At 37.4% G+C, this 24,950-nt stretch overlaps 1 protein-coding gene across 1 annotated transcript in view; it reads left to right on the top strand.

Annotated features, from left to right (window-relative positions):
• The window catches only part of ror1 (receptor tyrosine kinase-like orphan receptor 1), a 157,001-nt gene that overhangs the window by 129,251 nt on the left and 2,800 nt on the right, over positions 1-24,950 (top strand). The window contains exons 5-9 of the mRNA XM_065264896.2: positions 16,898-17,025; positions 17,281-17,598; positions 17,693-17,938; positions 18,330-18,538; positions 24,486-24,950. The exon at positions 24,486-24,950 is cut by the window's right edge and continues 2,800 nt beyond it. Of these exons, the coding sequence (XP_065120968.2) occupies positions 16,898-17,025; positions 17,281-17,598; positions 17,693-17,938; positions 18,330-18,538; positions 24,486-24,950 (1,366 nt within the window). The remainder of the gene's footprint in view (positions 1-16,897; positions 17,026-17,280; positions 17,599-17,692; positions 17,939-18,329; positions 18,539-24,485) is intronic.

Raw genomic sequence — 24,950 nt, 5'->3', positions numbered from 1 at the left:
GTCATCCCGCCCCCGAGCTAGTGCGCGTCGAGAGGTTAATAGATGCAGGAGAAAACACCAAAAAATCGTAAACATAAGCAGCAGAATACAGAGGCTAAGATTAACCGTACAATGTCAGCAGACTCCCCAGGGGTTGAAAAAAAAGCCTAGGAGAAAATCCCTGCGGAAAAGTCCTAGGAGGGAAAAAACCTTGAGAGAAAGCCAACCATAGCTGATTCTATAGAGGATATAGTATATAATAGGTACGATTTTATATACACAGATTAAAAAAGTTTTCTTAAGAGTTAACAAAGTATGCCAGATTTACATTTCACTTCGAGTTCCATAACTGTGTTAAATATTAAAGTAAAATCTTTTTATAAATGTATAGTTACATAAATACGTATACATACCTACCTTGACTATTGTCTGTTAAGGAGGTAAACTGATGTTGCATTTTTTTTATGAAACAAAAAGATTAAGCATTAATCCACATAACATTTTAAGAGTTTATCAATAATGGAGGAACTCTTGAACTTTTGAGGGCGGTGGGAAATTTGTTAGGTTTTTCTTTGAGGAGGCCATATTTGGCTTTGATGCAGTGATCTGAGGTTAACTTGGCTTTATCTTTTGTATAGGGAAACGACTTGAATAGGGTAAGCTTGTCTTAAAACAGCAGGTAGGGGCGGACACTCTATACAGTCCCCTGTTGTGTCTAGATCTTCTCAGATGCTCACCACAGCTGCACATTATGATTACTCACACTGAAGACCTTATTCATAAACCTTTTAATAAAAGCAATATGTTTTCTTCCCTCCTTTACTGGCCCTCACTTTTAACGTTGCCTTCTTTATGGGGACCACCTGGAAAGAGGTAATCGAACACCATGGATGGGGATTGGGCTGAACCTTGAGAAAAGAAACAGTGGTCACTGTTGTTTCGGACTAAATGTCAGCCATCCCTTAGGAGAGGGGTCTCGGCATCGCCTCTCTTTCTTTTGAGGATGCTATACATATGCAAGATGCGGGGGTGTTTCTGAGTAGCTTTGAAATGTTTGAGTTCATATTAAAATGAGCTTGGCCAATCTGAGCAAGTTTGGGACATCGGGGTGTTTTTGAAATTTAAGACTGAGACCATCTTTTTAGGAGATAGCAAAATTTGTTCTCCATTTAATCTCATTGGTGTCTGTCTATTTAGGTTTGATCATGATGGAGGATTTGTTAAGTTTCTTATAAATTATAAATACTTTACCATAAATATACATGATTTCTGTACTGAGATTTTACCATAAGTAGACATGGTAATGTACACAGTGCAGTTCTGCCTTTGATTTCCCATTGAACATATTAAAAAAATTTTAAATAGGCGTTTGAACTGTATGCGGCCCCATGTTTCCGCAAGGTTGTTTATAACATTCCCTTTTTGCCTGTTTAAAAAGATTAATATGGCCATCAGTGCCTTGTCAGGCATGTTTAACTTTCCTGTGACTGGTGGGAAAGAAAACCCTTTCCTTAAATAAAAAAATAAAAGACTTTGTACAGTTCCACTGGAATCAAATGGATCTTAACAGAGTCCAGACTACTGTTCGCTTAAGACTAGGCTATCAGGGTATGGTTGCTGGAGATATCCCAGAAACCTCAGTGTTGTTTGAATGAGGACATCTTAATGGGGTTCTCTGATCTATTTTTGAGTAACAACTATCATAATGTTTTACTTTTCAAAAGTGCTTTGCTTTTTGAAAGCTCTCTATTTCAACAAGGATTGAACAAAGGGTTCCCATAACTGTGGGCGTGAGATGATCCCAGGGGGCCGAGTTTTTTTTTTAAATACATTAATTCATCATAAATTATGTGTAAACCTCCTTTAAAATAAGGCTTGTAACCACTACATTAAATCATTTAATGAGGCAGTTTCCCAGACAGGTTTTAGATTTATCCAGGACTAGGCCTTAGTTATTACAGGACAATTAAGTAGTTTTGCATACCTTACTAAAAACAATACAGATTGATGGGAAGTATGTTTTGTTCAATTCAAATTCTAAGTTTGAGATTGTTTTATGTCATGTCTATTTGCACAGTACAGTACACTTATGGTGCTTTTCCATTGCATAGTTCCCCACGGTTTGGTTTGGGTCAGGTCAGCTTACTTTTGGGGGCTTTTCAACTAGGTGCAGTACGTAGTGTCCAATCCTTGTTTTAGTACCACCTCGGTCGGGGTTCCAAGCGACCCGAGTTGATACCAAAACTTGACGCGAAAACACTGTAGATCACTGATTGGTCTGAGAGAATCGTCACGACCAACGTCATCGTAATAATGTAAAAGATTAGCTTTACCTTCATGCTAGCTTGCGCTGTCTCAAGTAAACCTGTTGTCATCTGTGCTCTGCTATAAGTTCCCAAACTCCCTTTTAGTGATAAAAACATCCACATGTTGAGAATCAGGAACACCACAACAGTTTATTTCCAGACTTGCAGTTTGTGGCGGCACATTCGCGACACGCACGTCCACATATATGCTTAAATGCAATTTAAATGAGGCTCACAGAGCGTCGACTGACGCCATGAATGTTGAATGAGACAGAGGTAGTGCTAAACGTAATGTGCAAACATCTATTTGTGGTGGTCAACTTTAATTTTGTGGCGGACTGAGAAATAAATGAATGTATGCGGATGTACAACGACGGCCTCACTTGTATGATGTCACAGCAGTAGGCAACGCAAATATAACGACATGCCTATAATCCCTCCCAGTCCAAAGTGTTACTAAACTCGACGGAAAAGCTAACCAAGCCAAAGTGAGGTGAGCTGACCCAACCTGAACCAAACCAAACCGTGGGGTACTATGCGATGGAAAAGCGCCATTAGATGTTCCTGGGGCGGTTTTCTGGACAGGGTTTTGATTAATTCAGGACTAGGCCTTAGTTATTTTACGAAAAACTATACTGGTGTGCATCTTGACACTAAACAATGGTACTGATATATGTTAAAATATGTCAGGGCAAGGTGTTTTGATATTAAGATGCTCAAACATACATTTTAATCTGGGGATGAGCCCTGCCCGGGAAACCGCCCTGTAAAGTTTATCTTAAGAATTACTAAAGACTCATTTTTTGTATCTTAAAGCAACACTATGTAGTTTTTTTACCTTTAAATAATGTCTCTAAAATTATTTCAGTGATAGAACAACTTTTAACTGGACAAATTGTACTGTTGCTGCAACCTGAGCAGCCTCCTAGCTGCTACAAGCACACTCTGAAAGTGGCGGTGGAGGGTAGAGCACACAGCCCCGACCCTCCCCCTGCCTGCAGAAGAGTGTCTGATACCAGGCACTGTTGCGCTTTTTAACCACATGGGGGAGCTGTAAGTCATTTTTACATGGAAACTACATAGTGTTGCTTTAAGTGCTTGGAAATGTGCATTTACTAAGTGTACTTTAATCAACTGTATTTTAGGGCACTTTTTCTCCTGGGATAGCATTTGTTAACATTTACTGTAACACCCCACCCTGGACCTCACTCATTTCAAACCCTGGACATGATGCCATCGGATAAAATATCAAGTATAAAATCATAGTTCGTGTTCGTTTTGATAACATATATCAAGTATAACAAAATTATAGTATTTTGTATTCGGTATATTATATTTTGTATATACAGTATAACTATAGTCCTCAACATAAGCTAGCAATAGCTTGCTGAGTTGACACAATGAGTTACAGAACTAAAAAAATGCTTCTCTGAATTACTGCTGGTTCATAGTCCTCCATGTTTTCTCTAATCCAATGGGAAACATTAACCCTAGAACTGGTCACAGTATATCACATACTGTCTGTTGAATATGCCTATAGTCCCTTTAGTTATTGCTGCTTTACATCAGATACTGTCGCTTCCCGCTGGATTCTTACTCTGCATTTCTTTCTTTCAGTGCAATTTATCTGTTGACCTGACCTAAGATAGCAATAGGTCCTGTACGTCTAAAGCCGGTTGCTAATAACTTCAGATAACTAGCCCACCCTGCACAGACATAGTACAGGGTCGGTCAAGATCACAATCTCTACCTTGTTATAGAACTCTTTTAACTAAGTGTTGATTGACTGAAGATTGAGGCTTTAATATGAGTCTCTTGGTATATGACCTTTGACGTGGTACCGCCTGTGACGGAGGCACGACCTGAAACTTGAGACTGACCTTTTGTAAGAACTTCTCGGAGCAAGCAGTGTGGGTCACAGTACCTCCCCAGCACCCCATATGACGGCATATTAACCTCTATCACTCGATTACATCAGCAGGCCACACCATCTTGCAAGTGGAAAGTCTGTTTATCTTTATTTGAGCGGCTCGCTAATACATGCCAGCTGATTTAAGTGAGCACAAGAATATTACGGACAAAAATATTCACCTAACAACTAAACAGTGCATAAATTACATATATTATTTACAAAGTCAACAGTATTAAATTAATAACATAAAAAGTTATGTTATGTAGTCTGATAAATGTACATATACAATTTTCAAAAATACCGTGGTGAAAATGGTAATCATACAGTACCATGGTAATAAGCATTTTTTACAACAATTATATGCATTATTTATATGTAAGCAGTACAGTATGAAAGGCTGTGCTGTATCATGAAATAAGCGTGCGTGCACACCAAAGCTTTTACGATGGCGTATGTTTTCAATTGTTTCCAATGGAAGCGCCGCATTTTTCAAAAAAAGCCAGCAGCTGGCGTTTTTCCGCGCTGAAAGCCAGCGCTCTGCGGTTTTAGTGCCGAGAGTAAAAAAAAATATTAACCTTTGAGTGAAAAGCTCAGCTCGTCAATATCAGTTCTCACACGGCCGTCCAATCACAGTGAAGGAGGGGCGGGACAAATATCACAAAAACCAACTGGCGCATCGTACAACGAATGATAAACACAACAGAAGTATCACAGAAACCAAAGCACTCAGCTGAAGAAAGCTGAAAAAACTGGCAGTCGGCATCTAAAAAGCTTTGGTGTGCACACCCGCTAAGTCTGAAAAGTGAGGTGGAGTGCCTGCATCCCCTTCTGCCATGACTTATTCATAGTGCAGCTTAGCCTCAAGTACCTTATGGCTTTTATAAAATGGTTACCACACATAATACAATGCACAATACAAAAGCAAAAAATATGCATCAGGGCAGATTTTATGAAGTGAAATCAATAAAAGGCTTCCTTCTGCTGGAAAAAATAGTTCCTGACAGACTAACAGCAACAGACTGTTTCAGATATGTTTACGTTGCTAACGGTGGTTGCTAAGGGTGATGCACAGATTCATTTAGTGCAGCTGTCATAGTTGTGTTTTATCATAAATAAAAAGCAACTATTGACCATTCAGAACCAAAGACTGGAATTAATAGTTTTATAAGAAATACAAATTATTTACAGCAGTTGTAAGATGAAGATTATTAGTCAAGTACGAGATTGATGGATGGATGGAGGTATAAATAGGCATGTAGTGCATGGCGCCTTTTAATTAGCCTTGAGTCATTTTCAGAAATCCTAAACCTCTCTTCCCCTTTTATTTCTTGCCTGTTTCTATCACAAAAATGTGCAAAAATGTTTTATATTTGAGTTCATAGTCCAGTCGACTCTAAATATCATTGAAGTTCATGAGAGTACGGGAGGCACTGCAGGGGACCGGACCCCGTGCGGGGGCCCTTCACGGTGTGATGAGCCAATTATATTATGATTATATTTGCCTAGAGCGGTTCCCAAACTACATAAAAGCTGCTTTTAAGCAGCAAGCACGCCATGCGTTTACACAGAGTTGTTGATGTATTTAAAAGTATTTATGGGGAATCCCAGCTGTGAATACACGCTTGATTGTTCAATTTTGTAACTGACAAATTGTTCAGAAAATATTTTCATGGCGCACAGAAAATGCGTTATATAGATGAAATTATTATAATATGCCACAGGAGCGCCGGGCTCAAGGTTCTTTTCTGATCCTGTTACCATTTCTCCTTTTTTACTGTCTCTCTAAATATTGCTGTCATATAAAAGTGCATTATTGCCCCAAAATAGCATTTCTCTATCAGGAACATGCTCTAATGCCTGGCATTTTGAAATTACTTGGTTACACCTCCAAAAAGTAAGCTTTCTACAGACCTATCATATATAAAGTTCCACAATGTAAAGTTCTGTCCTTTACCACACTATTAACTCTTTCCCTGCCATTGACGAATTATCTTGTCAATTAAGAGAAAACAATTGCATAAAAAATTTGTTCATGATGAATTTTTATATTAATCTTTAGTACCGTGATTATCCACTAGATTACCCAATTTATGAAAAAAAAAAACTGAAGCCAAAACGTTATTTACTCATTTTAAACTCTGTGTATGTTTTGAAAATCGTTCTAAATCTGATCTCTAACAAAATTCCTTCACAAAAATGCAATTACTTTAGCTTTTTGCTAAAATAATATTTTTTTAAAGAACAATACCCATATTTAAGAGTTTATAAGCAGAGAAAAAAAAGTTAGGATGAAAAGTTTTTTCTTATTTTGTTTGTTTATTGTTTGTTTGAAAGCAGTGGGTCTGTTCTTTCATTTGATATATTTGTTTGTTTATATATTTTAGAAGAAAAATTTCCTGGAAGGCATTTTGTGAAATTCACAAAAAATGTTGTTGTCGTACCCCATCCTCAGTTTACTTTTTTGCATGTACCCTCTGCCAGACAAAACTTTCTGATTTCAGTAAACATGAATGAAATGACTATTTTTTTTACTTAGAAAATAATGATATGTCTAATTCCCATTGTTTTAGAGAGACACAGGGCCAGTAAATTAACTTTTATTGAGAGAGCATGAACTTTATTCGCACAGGGACCCTATCAAGTGGATAACCCTATAACTGCAGAACAGTTCCCTTTGAATGTCTTTTACAGCTTTGGATATCCTAAAGTTTTGAAATAATGGTTAAGTGAAGATAGTTTAATGACATATATAATGTATAATGATTTGATCTGTTGATATGGACGGACAGAGACGGGTAGGCCGGCCTTTAGAAGGCAAAGACAGCTGTGTATAGTGGAGGTATTTATTAATATTCCCCGGATAACGTTAAGTCCCTATGTTTTCCTACACCTGGAAGTTAGCCTTCAATAATGCGTAATTACTCACGGTTCCCCAGTCACTATAAAAACACTGTCTGGGTTAAACATGCATGTTCTTGTCATTTAAATACACACGTGCATTATGATCTGTATGCTTTGGCTTTGAAAAATTACAAGGTGAGACAATTCACAAACATATTGGAGAAAATCTCTTGGAAAGAGGTTGTTCTTTATTCTGCTTAGTGATTGTATAAGTCATGTTGTCAGTTTAATCGTGCTTTGCCAATTTCCAGAGCCAACGCTGATTACAGCATGAACTTCAGCCGCTTTTTTGGCAGACAAATGTAGATTCGTGGAGAGCAAAATAACATGGGATCTAAAAAAACAGTGGTGTCAAAATACAGTTTTATTACTTTTAGACAAACACATGCACCTACATCTATTTAAACACATACACGCACTTTGGGGTAAATTCACTCAAGGAATAGTTCACCAAAATCTTTCACAATTTACTCCCCATCATACCATTCCAGATGTATATGACTTACTTTTTTCAGCTAAACACAAAGTAATGATTTAAGATCAAAATGTTGTCATGATATTGTCTTATATGGTGGTCAACATGGCCAAGCTTCACACGTTGTGACCTCTGATATGTAAATTTAATTTTAAAGACATGTTTGTTTAGATTTTCATTCTTCCTGTTATGATTAATGTTCTTCAAATGATGACTGAAATACTAAAAAAATGCATTGTAACATCATATTGTGTTTAGTATTTATTTTTTCACCATTTTTGTGGCATACACTGTTACTCCATTTGCATAATTCAGAGTGCTAAAATAACACAGACCCCAAGAACTCCTCCTTTATCTTGTTGTGTCACACCTCAGTTAGTCGGCTTGTTAGAGAACACATTGAGGCTCAGTGAACAGAAAACAAACATGGACTATTTTGCTTCAATGTACGTTTCCACCTCCAGTCTTAATGGGGCTCTAACAGCTTGACCCCTCTGCTCTCCTTGTTTACCAAATCATTCAACTGCACCGTGAGTAAGCAAATCATCTGGGCTTTATTGTACAGCCGGACAACCAAATCTTTAGGTTATTGGTTTCCGAGCATCTGCTCCAACTGGACGCAGATGAAATTAAATCCAGATCTGTATTCAGGATGGGATGTGGTGAGAAATGAGAGTAGGGGAAGTTTCAGGGTTCGGTTGTAGGTTAAAGCACAGATCACAGTTTTAATTGTACATCTAATCTGGCTTCCATCAGGTGTTGAGCTTTATAAAAAAAAATTAAATTGTACTTTGTTTCGTTTTCATTTAAAACTTTGATCTTTGCTCACTACATTTAGTTTTTTACAATTATATGCTTAGCTTGTATAATGGAGAAATTATTGAGTTGGCAGCTTTACTACAGTAAGTTTTGCCGCCTTCCTTCTTGCAGACCAAAGATCCATTAACACAAAGGGCGATAACTTATTATTTAAAATTTAATGTAAAAGCAGCGTCCACATCATAATAGTCTCAATTGTATTATTATTTATTTATTGCATATTTTTTATATTAGCTTGGCTTCTTTTATGTATGTTAACATTTTAAACAATGATAAAAACATATCAACAAGTAAAATAAAATAAAATCAACAAGTAAAACAAAGGGCCCTATCTTGCACCCAGTGCAATTGACTTTGTCAGTGACGCATGTATCATTCGTATTTTGCACGGCTTACAGCAGGTTTTTCCCTCCACAGACGCACGTCGGCAAACTAGGGAATGAACTTAAGCCCCCCGGGCGGTTCACCGCAAAAAAAGGAGGCGTGTTGCGGCGCAAACCATCCCTGATGCTATTTTGCAGTTTCAAAAAACAATTGCGCCACTGACCAGAAAAAACGAGTCTAAAGTCAGTGGCGCGTTGCGCGTTGTTCATTATGCTATTTTAAGGGCGCATGCTTAACCATAATGTATAGCGTGCACAACGCGTATACACTTTGCCTATCTAATCTACACAGATGTTATTTTTGCAAATCATAAATTGTTACAATAAAAAATATTAACACATGAGATAAGGGGAATCATAGTGGTGAGCATTGTGGTGATAGTTTTTATTTATTTTGTGTGGCTGCGTTAAAAAATTATCATGCAAATAACGATTAAAATATTTTCATAAGTTTGTTGTGTGGCTGTATTACGTTTATTTTATGTAAATAATAATTAAAATGTTTTCATAAGAAACCTTAATGTATATGAACTTGATTTGTAAGTGTACTTTGGGGTTGGACTGCTTGCGTTTCTTGGCTTTCAGCGGTGAGGGTGGACGAAGCGATGTCCTCTGCTGGCGTCAGGTCCTGTGTAGAGGCAGATCCACCTCCCGTTACACAGCGTGCCCGATTTATGCTGGCAAGCTTGGGATTCCCCCGTCTCCTGACATCATTGTAGCGCTTGCGGCGCAACGTCCTGGGGATGCCAGCTGATGAGACAATTGTGGCTATTTCCTCCCACGCCTGTTAAACCGACGCTGATTTGGGCGGGTTTCTCCTATGCCCATACAAAACAACTTCTCTGTCTTTGACTGCTCTTACAAGAATGTCGTTCTCCTCGGCTGTGAACCGCTCCTGGCGTGCGCCTGGTAAATCCGTCATAATAATAGCAACCCACCATGGAACTTGCGCCCCCTTGCGTTTAAAGGGAATGTTGGATGACGTTCTGATTGGTTTATTTGACGTTACGCCCAAACCACACCTATGAATAATGAACCTACTTCAGACCAACCCCTTATTGATTTGCGCCTGGCGCAAGAGTTATTTCTCCCGTCGGGAAAATAGCAACAGCGCCCAAGATCCGCCCACAAAGTCACTTGCGCTTTGCGTGTTGCACTTGCGTTTCAGATCGTTAAAATAGGGCCCAAAATCTTTTTGAGTAGACTATATCAAAAAGTAGCCCTCCAGATTGTTTTATCCATTGTGGTAGCCCTTGCTCACAAAAAGGTTGGAGACCACAACCACATCACAACTATAAAGATAACGAAACAAAGACACAATATCATGGGGATCACTTAAGACAGATTTTTCTCCAGCCTATGAACGATAAAACACTAACTATGTTTACATGCAACCAAATAATTGCAATGTTTTGGGTGTATGTAAACTGTATTTTCGTATCCTTTAATCATAATAATTTCAGTCAGATGTACAAAATTTTGTGCATGTAAACATAGCCACTGACTGCCTATTAGAATGCATTCGAAGAAAAAACATAACGCTATCGTCCATAATATAGTTATCGCTCTTGGTGTTGAACGGTCCTTTTTATTAGGGATAATCTGATCGATCAGCCGATGATGCTTGCTAAACTTCTCAATGAAATACGGTAAAATGCAGCTACATCCAAAAGCCAGAGGGCGCTCTTCTGCAGAAACTCAATATGTACTGCAGACTTTACACACAAGAACCATTACACACAGCTATGACATGCAGCTCCATAAAATGGCTTAAGGATATATTTATATTGCTGTTCTTCAAACCTTTTCATGTATTTTCATGATAATAAAGAATGTGTATAATGATTATGTTTGACGAGTGTTGCTTTTTCAAATGCATTTTATAAAAGACTCAGATCGATAAGGACTTACTGATCAAATAGTAGATGATATATATGTGAATATTATCGGCTGTGCGATTCAGAATAGTTATTATTAATAACGAATTATTAGTGTATATCTGCATTTATCGGAGCATCCCTACTTTTTATAAATACATTTATGTGAAAATTCGAATTAAAATATTTATTCTTCATATGAGAATATGTATAAGGTGCAATATTGCAGTTCCAGTTCAAATACAGTATAACTCTTTCTCCCATCCTTAGTGAATAACTTTTCTAGTGAAGATTGTTCTTATTCGCATTTGTGATTGTAACATTTTCTAGTCTTTACTCAGTTTATGTGCGTAGTCTTTGACTCCAGTCTGCAGGCCCTGTTCACTCTTTTTCAGGGAAAGCTCAGGGGTCGCGGGGCCGCGTCCTTTCCTTCTGTAATAGAGGCTGCTTTTGTGGTCGTGAAACATGAGGACTCATTCGCTGTTTTCTTCATGGCTCCTAATGAGAGTCCCTCGGTGGCTGTCTCTCTCTTCCTCTCTGGATGCAGACACGGACCACAGGCCCCCCTGCGTCAGGGACAAACCAGTCCACTGTTACCCATATTTCCCCCATTGTTAAATATACTGCCAGTGACCCAGGTCAAGCAAAAGTATACCTAAGGCTGAATTGAATCTTCTCTTAAACTCTCAAAATACAACACAAGGCTTTATTTAATGCAGACTACAAGTCTGTTTGGTAGCCCTGCGATTTTACGTGGCCCACTTTAAGCATACAAAATGGTTTAAAAATCTGAAAGATTGTGTGTGCGTCGATAAATAGCCAACGAAACGCTCTGTTTTACAGATTCAGGCAGTCTGGCCATCTTTAAGTACATTCTGGAGTTTCAGTTTGCAAAAGTGATGGCAAATTTAGCATGCAACCTTAGGACAGTGTTTCATCTACATATTTTTAGCAAGCATAGGAAGCATTGCATATTGCATGGCTTACAGTAACCACAAGTCATGTGTTGTTTTCATGGTACACAATGTTTTGGACATCAAAATTTGTTTGTGAAGTATTAGAAACTCCACAGTTGCATATTACAACTTTTTATCCACATAAAGTGTAACATGAATCTGGATGATTGTGGAGGCAATAAAGTGGAGATTTTTTTGGAAATTTATTAGGGATTCTTTAGTCATGGAAATTAGAGAGTATGTTTAGGGAAATAAAGATATACTCTAAAATATTTTGATTGTTCCATGATCGTTCACAAGTATGAAAGGGCAATGACATATCATGAAAATCTGACTTTTTCCATGTTTAAGTGCTATAATTGGGTCCCCCCCTGTTTCTATCAACCTAGAAAATGTGAAAAAGATCAACCCAGTAACTTAGTTTTGGTAAACCATTCTCTGCAAGCATGTTAAAAAATAGGTCATTAAAATTTGGCTCCCCTTGTGATGTCAGGAGGGGATAATACCACCCCTTAATCTGCACTATCCAACCACGGCACTGCCATTTAGTACAGAGATCAGCTCATTTGCATTTTAAAGGACACACCCAAAACGGCACATTTTTGCTCTCACCTACGAAGTGGCAATTTTAACATGCTATAATAAATTATCTTTGAGCTACAACTTCACATACGTACATCTTTAAAAAGTCTTGTGAAAAGTCCCCTTTAAAAATATGATTTTTTTTATTATATAGAGATTGAGACGAATCGGGTACAAATCGGGTACAAAAGTTATAATAATGAATAGTGACTGATGTTATTAAATTGACTTGTGGGCTAGTTTTCCTCAACATAAGCTCTCAAAAAGAGAAATGAGTAAGATCTTGAGAATTTAAAGACTTTGTGAGAACTTGTTTCCATGATTTTCCAGATCTTAAAAAAATCACAGTTATGCAGTTTGCTGATACAATTCCCAGCTTTCTGTGACTGTGAATGAAGGCCAGTGAGATCTGGACTAAGTGGAAATATCTGTTCATAAACTCAAATGTCAGCAGTAAGATCTGCTTCAAATTCACATTTCTGCACTTTCTGCTTTAAGATCCTTTACAGCCATTCATCTGAGTATCCATTCTAATCTTCCTTCTTGCTACAAACTCAATATCAAGCAACATATGGTACAGGAAAAAAATAGTTTTGTTGAACATCTCAAGGTGTTTTCGGCCCTTTAATAGATGCTTTGGGAGGGAGGCAGACTGAAAAGATGGAGGAGGCCATGGGCCAAAAAGATTGGAGATTGTTTCCGGAGTGGGAATATCTTGATACATTTATTGGGCTCTAGGGCATTTGCTGTAACACTGATGACACAAATCCATTCTCCTTACCGTGTTAGCATGCGGCACTGACATCTTCATGAGCGTAAGTTCTTAACAAGGCTTTATTTTTTCACTCACTTTTCTGTTCAGGCGAAGTTATTAATTTTTGAGGAACTAGCTGACAACGCTCCACATGTTAAAGTAGGTTTGGTTTGAAAAGGAAGCAGAGAGCTGTGATAGCCGTAGAACAGACAACAGTGTTAGTGCTTCACCATGTACATGTTTGTATCTAAATGTGTGTCAATAAGTCCAAAACTACAATTCAAAATCTGTTGGTGACATTTAAACTTGTAAATAAAGTTATAGATATAAGTTTTAGATGTAAGAATAACAGTTCACTGTTGTTTGTGCATACATAAGTACAAACAATATTTGAGTGAAAGCAACCATTAATCCGCACCTATTTCATTGCTAAAAACAATGTTATTGGGGGGGAATTATGATAATGTCACTCTTCGCTACATCACCAATCCCAGGAAGTAAACTGTTGCCTACAATCCGTGTGTTTGTTGTAGTCCAAGAAAAGAGATTTACGTTGGAGACGATAACTCGTGCCATTGTTTATTTTGGGGTATCTACCCTTGCATATCGTAAACATGTACTAATGCACACTTACACACCTAAGGAAATGTAAAAATGTGAATCGGACAATAGGTGCTCTTTAAAACATAATATACTTAATATAACGAACTATTTCTCTTTCTTTGTTAATGCACTTTATTTTGTTTAAATATTCATATGAAATAAATAAAGAAATGCACTTTAGGGCCCACTGTATATTTGCTTGCGAATGGTTTTGGCTACACACCTTCAAGAATAAGACACCCTGAAGATTAAGACATTCATCTTTGTAAAGTTCAATGCATATCTTCCTCAGGTTGAATTTGCACTACTCAGCACATCAGGGAACATTTTTAAACCGCTCACTTCCTCCTTCCCGAACTCAATAGGTTTAACAGGACACTTTGAGGATCCTACACAGGAATTCCATAATGTGTCAAATCTGAAAAGCACATGGGAGGTTCTTGTGAGTTGTAAAGCTTGCATTGGCCGTGTGCATAACTAAAACACTTTTTCTTCTGTTGATACAAATAAACTTCACAGTTACTAAGATGAAGACATATACAAACACATGCTCACCCGTACAGATAAACTGGAGGCATTATGTTTGTATGTTTGTAAGAGCGAATGGAAGAGAGAATGTAAAACAAACAGAGTGTTTTGATGGACTTAAGCTAATGTTATGAAAGAAAATAGATTGAAATTCTCCACAACAACTTGTTTTAACCCAGATCCTTCAGTTCTTCCTTGTCATTTAGCTTTCTGCGGGTGGCCACAGTTGCCAATGCATTCTCCTGTGACGCACATACTGGAAGGCTGTGAAAGTATTTTATAGCGTCTGTCACTGTGCTGGATTCCTTTGCTGGCCTGTCAGAGCACTCTCAATTTTAGAAGATGTTTTTACACAACACTTTAAAAGGATCCGTTTTCTAAATGAAACTCTTTATGATTAAAAGATTCAGTGCTGGTAATTTGATACAGTGGTGTTGTCAATTAACTCTTTCCCCGCCATTGACGCTTTATCTCGTCAATACACACAAAAAAACATTTCTCTGCCAATGACGCTTCCCTGATGAGTTTTACGGTAATCTTTAATTCCGCTAATATTCACAAGGTGGCGCTTTTACCCAATTTATAAAAAACTGAAACATTAACTAATTCTACAACATTGTAAACTCTGTGTATGTTTTGATTATCGTTTTGAATCTGATCTCTAACAAAAGTTCTCTACAGTAATGCAAATATTGCAGCTTTTTGCTCAAAATTTGTGTATTTTTGAAAAATATAACAAATGGAGATAGGATGATTTGATTTTTCAGTTTTGCTTGTTTATTTGTTTGTTTAAAAGCAGAGGGTCTGTTTTTTTATTTTAAATATATTGTATGTTTATATATTTATAGAAGAAACTTTTCCTGGAAGGCATTTTGTGAAACTTTTGTGAAAATCACAAAAAAATGCTAGTAGGCAACGTTTTTTTTTTTTTTAAAGGCTGGCGGGTGAATGAGTTAAGTGGCAATATAGTTCTGTGAAATATGCTATTGTTTGATTACAAAATGTACAGTAAGCGCCATTAACAATGTAAAAAGTGAAAGTTGGATCTACTTCAATTGGTAACACTTAAAAAAATATGTTTTATCAAATGGGAAATTTTAGTTGAATTTTTTCTGTTTTTTTATGTTACCATTTGAAGTAATTTTTAAGTCAACCCCACTTACACTTTATACATTGAGTTATTCCAGGGTACTTTAAAGACTAATTCACACTGATCCTACATATGCCAACAAAATATTTTTTTTAGTTTTGAGTCTACTAATATTTTAAGTTGAATGAACTCAGAATTTTAAGGCAACCAATTAACTTACCTTTTTAAGTTGAACCTACAAATCTTTTTACGACTTACAATGCCTATCCAGTCTATCAGCATGTGTTTTCCTTGGGGGTTAAACCAAACTAATGCATTGCTAACACAATGCTCTGCCAATACAGTTATATTTAGTGAAACCCCAGCTAAAGTCATGTTTGTGATTGACTGTTTTCTACACTCAAAAAAAAAAAAAATACTATTTTTAACCCAGCATTGAGTCAAAAATGGATGATCCCGGCCCGCTGGGTTGTTTTAACCCATCGTTGGATCAAATAAAAACATTTTTTGGGCTGGGCTCGTCCCTTTTTGACCCACACTGGGTTGAAAATAAAGCAGCTTTTTTAGAGTGTACATAAAATCATCCTACAAAATGTAAATAACTTTTTGTAAAAATATAATCTTGATTATGTTAATATTGACTAAGTAAGGTCTTGTCAAAGATTGATATTAAAGTGAAATAAATAAGTAAAATAAACTTTAAAGCTAATAATCTAATAGATTATGAGACTTTAGCCTGGATGTCACAGACAGGATCTCATATGTAAACGCATTTTAGGATTTAATAAAAACATGAATCTGTTATTATATCTCATTGTTCAAATGTAAAGATTTTGGGTGTTTACATTTCTTGGTTTGCAGCCCAGACTCCACTGTGACTTTTGACCTCTGACTTTTCACATGCCTGCTTTTTATTAACACCACAACTATTTTTAATTGTTTCTGATTTTTCCCCTCAAATTCTTTATTGAGACGGTTCACACCCGGATCAGTTTTCTTTTGTTTCATCTTCTATTTTCAACCAAATTGGTTTGGTTCACCACATTGCAAATCAAAGTATGACTCTTATGCAGTCCAACAAGTCTTTGACTCAAATCTTTTTCAAACAAGCATGCGTATGGATGACATACACTTTTGAGTGAACCACACGGTCATATGGTTTAAATTACAGGGTACGACATGTGGACGCACAACTAAGTCTTTTTTTCTGTATTAACATATTATTATGATATGCTGAATGATTAGAAATAGATCTCCATGTCTCTGTTCGGTCTCAATGCATTTTTCATATGTTTGGTTTGCATTGTATTGGCTGAATTAAATACTCGTAAGGATTTATTTGTGGGGTTTGTGCTGTGTGAATATGTATGGTGTAGTGACACCCCCTAGTGTTTAGCATTTGAATTACAGCATCCAATATGAACATGTTTATTAAGTCTAAATTAAGAATACTTAAAACATCTTCCTAGACAATGCAACCAAAGCTCTGATGTGCCACAACACGCCATTTATTCAAAACTATAGTTACTGAGATATAGATGATGTGTGTGGCAACAAGCCATAATATTCACCGTAACAAAATATTGGATGTTTGTCTGATATTGTGCTTGTAAGAATACATTGTTTCGTTTGCCTTTCATTTAAGTTATTACATCACCGAAACGGTCTGCTGGCTTAAATAATGACTAACATTAACAAGCAATTTTCTCTTTTCTATTCATGTTGTTGACAGAGATGAGGCGGATGAGGATGGTTTCTGTCAACCTTACAGGGGCATCGCTTGTGCCCGCTTCATTGGAAACAGGAGTATCTTTGTGGCCTCGCTGCAGATGCAAGGCGAGATCGAGACCCAAATCACAGGTACCTTAACAAAATCCATTGACTTCAGACATTGCATATAACAATTTGAAACAACTCTTCACATTATAATAATTAAAATAATTCAAATGTCATTAACTCTTTCCCTGCCAGCATTTTAAATAAAAGTTGCCAGCCAGCGCCAGCATTTTTTAGGATTTTAATCCCTTCAAGAAAATGTTCTTCTTTAAATAAATAAACACACAATATATTATGTTATATTATGTTTAAAAAAAATTGAATTTCTACCCTCTCCAGCTGCGTTCACCATGATCGGCACCTCTAACCACCTATCGGATCGCTGCTCCCAGTTCGCCATCCCTTCCCTGTGCCACTTCGCCTTCCCGGCGTGCGATCACAGCTCTGGCATAGACAAACCGCGAGACTTGTGCAAGGATGAGTGCGAGATTTTGGAAAATGACCTGTGCAAGACCGAGTACATCATTGCACGCTCCAACCCCCACATCCTCAAACGCCTCAAACTGCCCAACTGTGAAGACCTGGCTCCTTCGGACAGCCCAGAGGCTGCCAACTGTATGAGAATAGGCATCCCGATTGCTGAAACCATAAACAAAAGTGAGTTTACTACGTTTTTTCAGACTCAAAGATGTGCAAGAACAAAAGAAAGCAGAGTAAAATGTGATTTTATGACACTTTTAATTTGTTTCAGGCCACAAATGTTACAACAACAGCGGTTCGGACTACCGGGGCACAGCCAGCGTGACGAAATCCGGTCGACAGTGTCAACCGTGGAATTCACAGTATCCTCACAGTCATACCTTCCTGGCCATGCGATACCCAGAGCTGAACGGGGGACATTCCTACTGTCGTAACCCTGGGAACAAGCACGACGCTCCCTGGTGCTTCACTCTGGATGACAGTGTACGGATGGAGCTCTGTGACATTCCTCCATGTGGTGAGAGGCACAATATACCCTTAGTATGGCTATATATACACTGTCTACCATGTTAATTTTTTGTAGAAATGAAATACCTGTGCCACCCGGCAACATTTGCCTGAATGTACATTTTACAAAAGGGAACTTTAATATTATTATAGTCATTGAAAAATGTATATTACAGTTCAACCATATGAGCCAGGATTTTTGTTCTTTTTTATAAATTTTTGTTTTGAAAGATGAGTTATAATGCAGAGATGAAAATGGACCCAACTCACTGAATTAGTATATATAAGGGTGATTTATCTTCAGAATACATTCTCATGGGAGGCTTTATACTTGCTGCAACAATATTACTGCGTTATTTTAGCCAGCTTTAGTTATTTATGTGTGTTTCGATTGTGCTCAGACTTGCCAAAGCATGGCGGCAGCAGTATGGGGATCCTGTACATCCTGGTACCGAGTGTGACTATACCGCTGGCCATCGCCCTGTTGTTCTTCTTCATCTGTGTTTGCCGAAACAACCAGAAAGCTTCACGCTCGCCTGCTCCGCGGCAGCCCAAGCCGGTACGCGGCCAGAACGTGGCAATGTCAATGCTCACCGCCTACAAACCAAAGGTGAGATGGGAGAGCTAACATCATTTTAGAGATTGTAATTTTGAAGGTGCATCTGTATGATCATGTGACCAATAGTGGATATACCCTTGGGGATCAACAACGCTATGAATTACCAAATCTACTTTTAAATCTGAGCTCTTCCTCTTCACATTTTAAGTGGAAGACTGTATTAATTTTGGAGGTAGAATATAAGCCAGGGCATTTCAAGTCTGTTCCTGGAGGGACACATCCTGCAGAGTTTAGTTCCAACCTTGCCTATGATTAAGTAAACCTGAAGACCTAGATTAGCTGGTTCAGGTGGGTTTCATTAGGGTTAGAGTTTAAGAATGTGGCTTTCCAGGAATTGAGCTGAATAGCCCTGACATAAGGGGCATTTAGACGACATTGTTTTCAAGTAAAAACCTTATGCTTTTAAGGCTATTCATTCACCTGACAATGGTGTTCTGGGGACCTGAAAATACACATACAATTTCTGAAAATCTGTGATATGGTGATATCATGTACATTTGGATTAATCGTGATTAATCACATACAAAAGTTTATGTTTGCATAATAAATGTGTGTGTGTGTGTGTGTGTGTGAGTGCACTGTGTGTAATTACTTTGTATATATAAATACACACACATGCACAGCATGTATGCATTTAAGAAACATTTACATGTATATTTATATATATTTCTTTAGATTTTGATATATATTTATTTTTTAATTTAAATATAAATAAAAAATATATTTAAATTAAAATTTTCTTAAATGTAAACATGTATATGTATTTATATATACATACATACTAATTACATACGGTACAAGCGTGCCGCACAATTAAGCCCTGAAAAGTGAAGCCATAACGTCTCGATCGACCCCCCCCCTCCCTCCCCCCCAGTGACTGGTCCCAGTTTAGGTCATAAACCCTGCCTCCTCTTGTTATTCAATGGGACTTGAGACCAACTAAACAATTTTATTACCCTTCAATTATAATTTTTCCGAAGCTGGTTTCTGTCATTTACTGTAGTTTTTATCACGCTGATGTTAATTCAAGTGTTTGTTTTTAAAATAAGTTAGTTTTAGTTAGTTATTTAATGCTATAAAAACGGTGGTGTCACGTCGTGATTGACAGCTGTGATATGCGCATTCTGTGTGAGCGAGGGCGGGGCCTTGAGTTCGCGGCTTTACTTCCTGCTCACTACTGCGCAGGACTGGTCATGAAATCGCTACTGCGCAGACTCAAGACCCAAGATGTCAGCGCTGTATCGGGACACTGAAGGCTTCACTTTTCACCAATGGAAGAGAGCGAACAGGCATCATCTATCTTTTTTTACAGTCTTATGATACGGTACTACGGAGGCTAAGGGGACATGGAGCAAAATTAAATAAGTTTAGTTTTGCGTGGGCATGTGAAACTATCGCGTGCGCACGTGAAACTATCCTGTGTGCACATGAAATTAAACTTTACAGTTTTTACTCCAAATGTCACCTTAAGGGCTCGGTACAATTCACACACAAATATATTATGCAAACACAGACCTTCATTTTGTATGCGATTAATCGTGATTAAAGTCGCCATGAAAATAGAATGAAAAACTGACATTTGTTTTGAAATGTTGTGGTATTTTTTTAAAAATTTTTACATCTTCTCTGTGAGCTTCATTATTTATAAAAAATTAATTTGCCCTCATAATCTTTAATCAAAAATGCAAATTTTCTCCCCTCCTTAAAACGATCTCTCTTTACATACGGTCATATGGTATGGCAGGTGGGCGGGGTCCGGGAAAAGATCAAAGCGATTAGCAATTAGCCAGTCCTTCCAGAAAAACGCAGAGGTTTTTTTGTGATTGTTTGGGCAAAAATCCTTGATCTTGCGGCACGTTTTCTTAAAAAATTTACTTTTTTGCGGGAACTTGCAAAACTGTTTGCAGCTTTTTAGTGATGTTCACGTCACATAATCACGTCACTTCATAACGTTTCCATGGCGACAGGGAACATGGTTGTGCTTGTGAGAGGTAAAGGCAACACTTTTGAACTTTCTGCTAAGATGTATGTGATTTTTGCTATGAAAATGCAGGGATTATGAAATCATGCAAGCCTTGCATATTTTGCACATGGAAATTGCACAGCAGCATAACCCCTCATTCAGACCACCATGACTTTCTTTTTAGCTGACTGTGTGTCGTAAGTCTCTTTCAAGGAGGTCATTAGGAGGCGTTTCTTAATCTAGGTTGTCATAAACAAATGAGTATGGTCCACTTCAGTAACTGATGAGAGACATATGACGTGAACTCCACTGCTGCCCTCTCATTGGTAGTCGTTCCCAAAAGTTGCTCATCTTTTGCATAAAGAAGTCCCCAAGCTTCCATTTAAATTAATTAGCTTTTTTGTTCTGAGCAAAACGCAAAGAACACTTTTTGCCTCATCAAAAAAAAATTTTTTAGTATATAGTTGTCATGTTTTTATGCAGTAGACTATCCAAACACCTATAATAAGCATTTAGGGCTTCATTTTATGCATATTTGGTAAACTTTATTATTTTTGGTATGAATCAGGTCCATAAACAGTGCGCTACACCTATAGAAATAAACAATCTATTTTTAGAGAATCCTCTCTATGATCTCTCTCTGTTATTTTCTCCATTGGTCAAATACAGAGTGCATTCTCATAATGTTTGGATTAGCGAGCATTCCTGGATGATGGGGTGGGTTACTGGGGCTACACAAACAAGAGAGATGAGCATATGGAGGCAATATCTACCAGGCCTGGAGAGGAATCCGAGTATTATGTTATTATTATGATTGCATTTGGGTCATTCTCAACATTCAAAGGTTTTCATTTATTAGAAATACAGCATGCCATGTGTTTACCCTGACTTTCATCTTGGTCAGAGAGACAAATATTTAATCAGATGTTTGTAGGTCCATTTAGTTCTAGTATTCATCACACTTTCAGACACTGTTCAGTGCTGTTTGCATCTGTAACACAGGGACACTTCTCATGTGCAGCCACAGCTGCAGGTCAAAGTTCAGACAAAGGTCATAAAAAGATCACCAATCACTAGTGTAGCATCTAAAACAGGGATGAGACATGTTTTCCCTCAGGCAGACTTGACGCTAACACAAAACATCTGCCGCTTTCAGAGAGATGCTTTTATTAGACCCTTAATCCTGCTTATGTGTTCTGCATAAGATTTCATTTCATTCAGCACTTTATGTTCATCTTTTGCCTTTCTATTCATTAGACTTAGTATTGCCCAAATCAGTAACACAGGTTACTTTGTAGGTTACTGATAGTTTTCCTACGATCGTGGAAAACCTGGAAACATCACAGGAAGTACATTATCATGCATCTTGATTTTTTTCATAAGATTGTGGAAAAAGTCATAGATATCTTAATAGGAATTATATATTTTTCTTGTACTTTTCTTGTATATTTTTTAATTGATCTCTTGACAGAAATGCGATATAATATACTTATATAAGCTAAAAAAATGAACTGTGTTGTTTTCATTACCTTAGAATGAGCCATTTTTAATCAACATACATCGCGGGTCCCCTTACACGGAAGTCAGCGTGATGTTTCTAGTACCCCTGAACGGAAAACTGTTCTATAGAGCGCGTTTTGTTACTATGTTTTCTAAGATGATGACATGTTTGTCCTGTGGTGGCTACCGTGGCTTCTCTATGCGTTTCGAAAGGGAGAGGTGAGCTGTGGACTGAGCTGTTGGTTGCAATTCACAGTCTCACCGCTAGATGCCGCTGAAAATCTACAAACTGGACCTTTAAAGGAACACTACACTTTTTTTAAAATACGCTTTTTCCAGCTTTTTTTCCAGAGTTAAACATTTGATGTGTTATGTGAGTTTATTTAAAAAGGATAGCCCCTTGAGATGTAACATCTCATTTTCAAGGGGGTCCCAAAAACACAAACAGAATAATACAACACAAAACACAACAACATTACAAAACAGACACACTACAGATACAAAAAAAAAAATGCTCAACATGTCCCCCATAACACAAACCACAGTAAAAAAAATATATATAAATAAAAATCAATAAAATCAGCATCCGTAAAATCAACATAAGACAAAATTATAACAAAAAAATCCCTTAAATCGTCTAAATAAATAAATAAAATAATAATAATTATAATAAATAAATCAAAACATGAACAAGTTATTTTAAGATAAGAAAATAATAAAAGCCTAAAACGGTTAAGAGAGGTAGTAGATCTCAAAGAAACAGGAAGATTATTCCAGTCAAAAGGAGCTTTATACTAAAATGACCTGTGTCCGACTTATCCGAGAAAATAAGGATATTGAATATGTCTAAGTGAATAATAAATAAGATCAATTAATTTAAGATCAATATGGAATCAAAAATTGTTTCAAATAAGATGGACAAACAAAATAAACACATTTAAAAATAAACAAAAGGCAATGAAATCGTTTTATTGTTTTGGAATCCATTCAGCCGATCTCCGGGTCTGACGATAGCACTTTTAGCATAACTTAGCGCTCAAAAATAACCAAAGAGTTTCCATATTTTTCCTATTTAAAACTTGACTCTTCTGTAGTTACATCGTGTACTAAGACAGACGGAAAATTAAAAGTTGGTGTTTTCTAGGCCCATATGGCTAGGAACTATACTCTCATTCTGGCAATAATAGTCCCCTGCTATTGAAAGCTACCAAGGGGACTATTTTCGGCCGTTGCGTAATATCATCGCACCTACTGCAGCAATGGTAACACAGCAAATCCATATCTGTCTAGAAAATCGCAACTTTAATTTACCGTCGGTTTTAGTACATGATGTAACTACAGAAGATTCAAGTTTTCAATAGGAAAAATATCGAAATTCTTTTTTCAATTTTGAGCTCGATGCTAATGGTCTAATCAGATTCAATGGATTGTGCTAAGCTATGCTAAAAGTGGTAGCGCCAGACCCGGAGATCAACTGAATGGATTTCAGAACGGTAAAAATCGAATTTTTAACTCTAGGGGAGCTGGAAAATTTCCTATTTTTAACAAAAGTGGAGTGTCCCTTTAAGTGTTTTTTTTTAGGTAACGTGTAAAGGATATAACAATATAGACTAAAGTCACAGTGACTGTCATGCAAGTGGTAAGACTTGGCATCTTCTGAATACATAAATATAAATAATAATTGCAATATTTTAGGTTAAACAAAGGGTTTATGCATTTCTGTGGTGACTGGTTTGAGGTCATAGTATGTATGGCATGTTGTTTTTCCAGAAACACTGCAGATGTTAAACAAAAGCAAAATCTGAACAAAAGCATACCATGGTATTATTTGGATTTTTATGTATTATGGTATGTACTTTAAAGTACATTATATTGCCATGTAATTATTTTGTAAACTGGTATTTATCCATTTCTATGTATTACTATCTATTACGTCTGATATACTTAAGGATGGTTATTCTTTGGATGTTTATTCATGTTATCATACAGTATAAATAAACTAGAGTACTCACAGTACCATGGTAGCACCCATGTGATTTTTTTGTAAGGGTCAGAAACCGTTTAAATGTGAATAATGGGATACTGTTTTGTTATTCCTCTGTAGCACACAAATCTTTCCACTAATTTTATACTTCTGTTTTTCCAAGAATAAATCAGAGCAGAACTTTTTGTAAACAACTAAAGGCTTACTGAACCTTACAATAACACATGGATGTGATGGTCTGGGTTTATTGATGTTGATCAATTGTAAGGTCGGAAAGAATGATGGAACCGAGGTCAGAGAGTGTTCGAAAGGTTAAACTACACCAGACTTTAGATCAAAGTACCGGTCAAAGGTCAACGACAGCTTCTAGAAAGCTGCCAGCTTGAAGTTTTTGGTGGTTTGAGTATGCTAGAAAAATACTACCTAGAAAGAATGCTTGCATTATTGTCTACTACCGCAAATTTACATTGCTATTTTTCTCTCTTATCTAGAGCAAAGCCAAAGAGCTTCCTCTATCCGCTGTCCGCTTCATGGAGGAGTTGGGTGAGAGTGCTTTTGGTAAGGTCTACAAAGGTCACCTGTACCTGCCAGGCATGGAGCATGCTCAGCTAGTGGCCATAAAAACACTAAAAGACGTCTCGAACGCACAACATTGGGGAGACTTCCAGCAGGAGGCATCTGTCCTGTCAGAACTTCATCATCCCAATGTGGTTTGTCTTCTGGGTGTCGTGACCCAGGAGCAGCCTGTCTGCATGCTCTTCGAGTTCCTGGCCCAGGGCGACCTCCACGAGTTCCTCATTATGCGCTCGCCCCATTCAGATGTGGGCTGCAGTAGTGACGAAGATGGCACCGTGAAGTCCAGTCTCGACCACGGAGACTTCTTGCACATGGCCATTCAGGTTGCTGCCGGGATGGAGTATCTCGCGAGCCATTTCTTCGTCCACAAGGACCTAGCG

Source organism: Paramisgurnus dabryanus, chromosome 7 (genome assembly GCF_030506205.2).
Source record: "Paramisgurnus dabryanus chromosome 7, PD_genome_1.1, whole genome shotgun sequence".
Taxonomy (NCBI): domain Eukaryota; kingdom Metazoa; phylum Chordata; class Actinopteri; order Cypriniformes; family Cobitidae; genus Paramisgurnus; species Paramisgurnus dabryanus.
This window is presented reverse-complemented; position numbering and strand designations above follow the sequence as displayed.